Here is a 4,060-nt window from a genome sequence, read left to right as displayed (position 1 = left end):
GAGAAATTAGGGTTTCATTAAACAGCGCAGACTCGCCGAGTCCATACCCTGGACTCGCCGAGTCCAGGCGCGAACCCGCGTCCAGAACCGCGATCCTACTCGGCGAGTCTGAGCTCCAACTCGCCGAGTCCCCTCTCGAAACATCAAAAACATAAACATAAAAGATACCTGGAAATCCGGGCTGTTACAAGAATAGTTAACTTAATAAAAAAAACTTTAATAGAAAAAGTAGAAAAATTGTGATTTTAATACAAGTTAATACCTAAAAAAAATTATTACCTTTTTGAGAGATTTTTTCATACCATATTTCCCTCGTATAATCCCTATTCTAATAAACGAATATGTTTAATCTTTTATTGAAAAATGCCATTATATTGAAATCTCCTCATTAGTAGTATATATCATTTAGACAAAACTTCAAAAATGGTCCCTGTGGTTTTCAAAAATATCAAGTTTAGTCCATAAGTTCAAAAAACCTCACAGATGGTCCCTGTGGGTTCAAAACTTTTAACAAGTGGTCCTTTTCGCTAACTCCGTTAACTTTTGACCATTAAGTGAAGGGTATTTCAGTCATTTCACAACCACAGGGACCATTTTGACAATTCTGATAAATGAAACAAGGGTCGTCTTCTTCATCAGATAGATAAGAGAACGGACAATAGTTCGATGGCAGGGAATTGGTGGTTCGGTGGTGGCAATCGATCACAAAGAGCAAAACAAGAGGCTGATTATCAACAACTATAAATGGGAGAAAAGGATCTTTGATTATTAGTCTTCTCCTTCATCTGATCAGGAAGGAAAGAAACGAGCTAGGCGGACGATTGGAGTCTCCGACACTGGCTGGCAATCGTGAGGAGGGGTGGCGTCGATCTCCGACGAGCCCTCTTTCACTGTTACTTTTCCCGATCCGACATCAAAACACACATGGGAGGGAGGTAACTGCAACCACCAATCAAAGGGAGTGTCACAGGTGCTCAATCGGACTGATGAAGGAGGAATAAGATCCGAAGCAGCAAGGGCTGCTTAAGCATTGACTTGCGAAGGAGAAGGAAGGAAGGAAGATCCGAGGGGAACGGGTAAGCTGCGCCTACAACTCCAATTAGGAAAGGTGCGAAGGGGGGGGGGGGATGCGATGAACGACCGGAGGAGGTGGTGAGGCTGCTCCCCGATGAGCCTCATCGTGGTTTCTTCCTTGTCACTGATAGCAATGATTCGGAAGGGAATCGGAGCAGCTGCAACAACAACGATTGAGGTGGGGTGTTTGGGGTTGAGCTCCAATGAAGCTAAGGAGGTAAAGTGGTAGGGATGAATTCTTTTTCCGGTGAGCCTTCCTCAGTCCTTTTGCCTCGTCTCCGACAATAATTCTCAACAGAAAAGTAGTAGCAACAGGGGCGTTCGGATGGAGCTTCTCAGACACGAGTGTGTTGCAGTCAATTGAAGAAGAAAATGGAAGAGAGAGAGAGAGAAAGAGAGAGAGAGAGGCCCTTTAATATTAAATAATTATATTTATTTTTCTTTTTTTAAAAAATTAAGGCAAAACTTCATAAATGGTCCCTGTGGTAGTGAAATGACTGAAATACCCTTCACTTAACGGTCAAAAGTTATCGGAGTTAGCGAAAAGGACCATTTGTTAAAAGTTTTGAAACCACAGGGACCATCTGTGAGGTTTTTTGAACTTAGGGACTAAATTTGATATTTTTGAAAACCATAGGGACCATTTTTGAAGTTTTGCCTATCATTTATTATGTCATTTGTTAACCTATTAATTATCCATTTCAAAGTATAAATTTTAAATTTCTTACTCTTATTATATTAAATTAATAATTGATTCTCCATTTTAAATTTTAAACTTTAAAATTTTTCATTTTAATTATATTAAAATAATAACATTAGATTAAAAAATAAAATAAAATTAATACAAATTATAAGGTGATATAACTTCAATTATTTATTTAAATCAATGATTATAATTTTATATAGCTAAAAAAATATCTCTTAAATAATAATTTATTTAAAATAATTGATCAACAATTTTGATTTTTTTTAATATGAAAGTTTAAGTAATTTTACAACCGTGGTTCTCACGGGTTGTAAACTAGTACTGAATAAATGTAAAGAGCTTCTAGCCCAACGATATCCGGTGTTGAATTTTCTCTTTAAGGTCGAGGGTTCAAGTATCACTATAGATATATGTGAAATAATTTAGGAGTAGCTTAGTATATATTTGTATTTGCCGTTCAAAAAATAATACTGAATAAATATGCCTCTAGATGTAATAATCGTGTTTTTTAAACTATTCAATAAGTTTTGAAATCAAAAAAATAAATTTTGATGAATTATTTTTAATAAAAGCAAAAAGGTATGATAAAAAGTTATAAAAATCTAACATATTATTGTTATTTCTTTCAAATTCGAAATTCGAAAAATAAATTATCAAAGTTTTATTTTCTGTGTTATTAACTTACTTATATCTGTTTTTTCAATAGAAACTTAAAAAACAAGTAAGTACTTTATTAGAAAACGATTATTATTGTTTTTTAATCCAATGATTCATATTGAACATAGATAACTAAGGCCCAAAACTTAATAAACGTGTCTCTCAAAGCCAACGATCCATCGGTTCACTAACTAGCCAATGGAAATACTCTATTTTCTTCCACGCGGATTGCCATGGTGGGAATCTCAACCTTCCATCTTCCCAATCTGACGGCTGGAGATACACTCAACAAAAACACAAAAATCTCTCCTCAGCTATATATATAATACCCGGGTCAAATCAAAAATCATCAGCTCATCTCAAATTCAAAACTTTTCAAATCCGTTCCTACAGAGAGAGTTGCAGACATGTCTGGAAGAGGCAAGGGAGGAAAGGGGCTAGGAAAGGGAGGAGCAAAGCGTCATCGAAAGGTTCTCCGGGACAACATCCAGGGAATTACCAAACCGGCGATCCGTCGTTTGGCCAGACGTGGCGGCGTTAAGCGTATCAGCGGTCTGATCTACGAAGAAACTCGTGGTGTTCTCAAGATCTTTCTAGAAAATGTCATCCGTGATGCTGTTACCTACACCGAGCATGCTCGCCGGAAGACTGTCACCGCCATGGATGTCGTCTATGCTTTGAAACGTCAAGGACGTACCCTTTACGGTTTCGGTGGTTAGGGTTTTTATTTGGTTTAGGTATTTCTTGCCTTTTATGCACCGATTTAGATCTCTAGTGTTTAGATTTCAGTTCACCTTGTTGATGCTTAGTTATGTATGTCATTCAATGCAATCGAAACCTTATCGATTCAATATTAATCAAGATCTTAGCTTATTTTCGTATTTAGTTTATAGATTCACAACATTTTCCTTCTTAAATCAAAATTGTTGTGACAGTTAATTTTTTTCATTTCTTATAAAATCTGTCATGATCCTGTGGTATGTGTGTTGATTTAGATTGGATTTTGTGAATAAAGTTGAGGTAATTTGAATTGTATTTTGTGAATAAATGATGGATTTTGTGAATCGTGAAAACCCCTTTCACTCTCGTTGGAACCTCAAATGGTTTCGCTATTACTAACTACATTGAATCTCGATGCATGCTAAATGCTATATTTTGTTTACTGTATTGCTTGTTTTTACTTCATTTTGTTTAATTACATGTTAAGAAAAGTACATCATGGGAAAAAATGTTGAAAGCTTTATGTCCACAACTTATAAAAACATTCATTTTTATATAATATGCTAGAGATTTCGGTTTCATTTTTATTTAGTTATGTATTGATCTATATTTGAATGCACTTTGTATGAATACCTAAAGACTGTTTGGCAACCGTGATAAACTTATGAATTGGTTAATTTGGATTATCCAAGGAATATGTAAAATACGAAAACATTTTATAAACAATTTTTATTTTTTATTTTGAGGCAGACATTCAAATATATGTATGCAGTCAATATCCTGATCCATGTTGCAGATTTTGCTACTTGCATATTCGACTTTATATTTTGTTGGGTTATATACATATAAAAGCTCATTCCGTGAGGGTAAAATGGTCAAAGTATTGGATAACTCTTCGACCTG

The 4,060-nt window shown here is 35.3% G+C and overlaps 1 protein-coding gene across 1 annotated transcript; it reads left to right on the top strand.

The window, feature by feature from the left end:
* The first annotated feature begins 2,771 nt into the window (after positions 1–2,771).
* On the top strand, positions 2,772–3,322 carry LOC145062705 (histone H4). The gene has a single exon (XM_079010293.1). It carries the CDS (start codon positions 2,845–2,847, stop codon positions 3,154–3,156), a length of 312 nt encoding a protein of 103 aa, XP_078866419.1. The 5' UTR covers positions 2,772–2,844; the 3' UTR covers positions 3,157–3,322.
* The last annotated feature ends 738 nt before the right edge of the window (positions 3,323–4,060 follow it).

Source organism: Lactuca serriola, chromosome 7 (genome assembly GCF_051521515.1).
Source record: "Lactuca serriola cultivar US96UC23 chromosome 7, Lser_US96UC23_V15, whole genome shotgun sequence".
NCBI classification, from domain to species: Eukaryota; Viridiplantae; Streptophyta; class Magnoliopsida; order Asterales; family Asteraceae; genus Lactuca; species Lactuca serriola.
Note: the sequence above shows the minus strand (reverse complement) of the source record. Positions and strands in the feature narration are given on the sequence as shown.

Bases quoted from the DNA above. Each gene is read 5' to 3' on its own strand.
- LOC145062705 (XM_079010293.1), top strand. From the start codon at position 2,845: ATGTCTGGAAGAGGCAAGGGAGGAAAGGGGCTAGGAAAGGGAGGAGCA.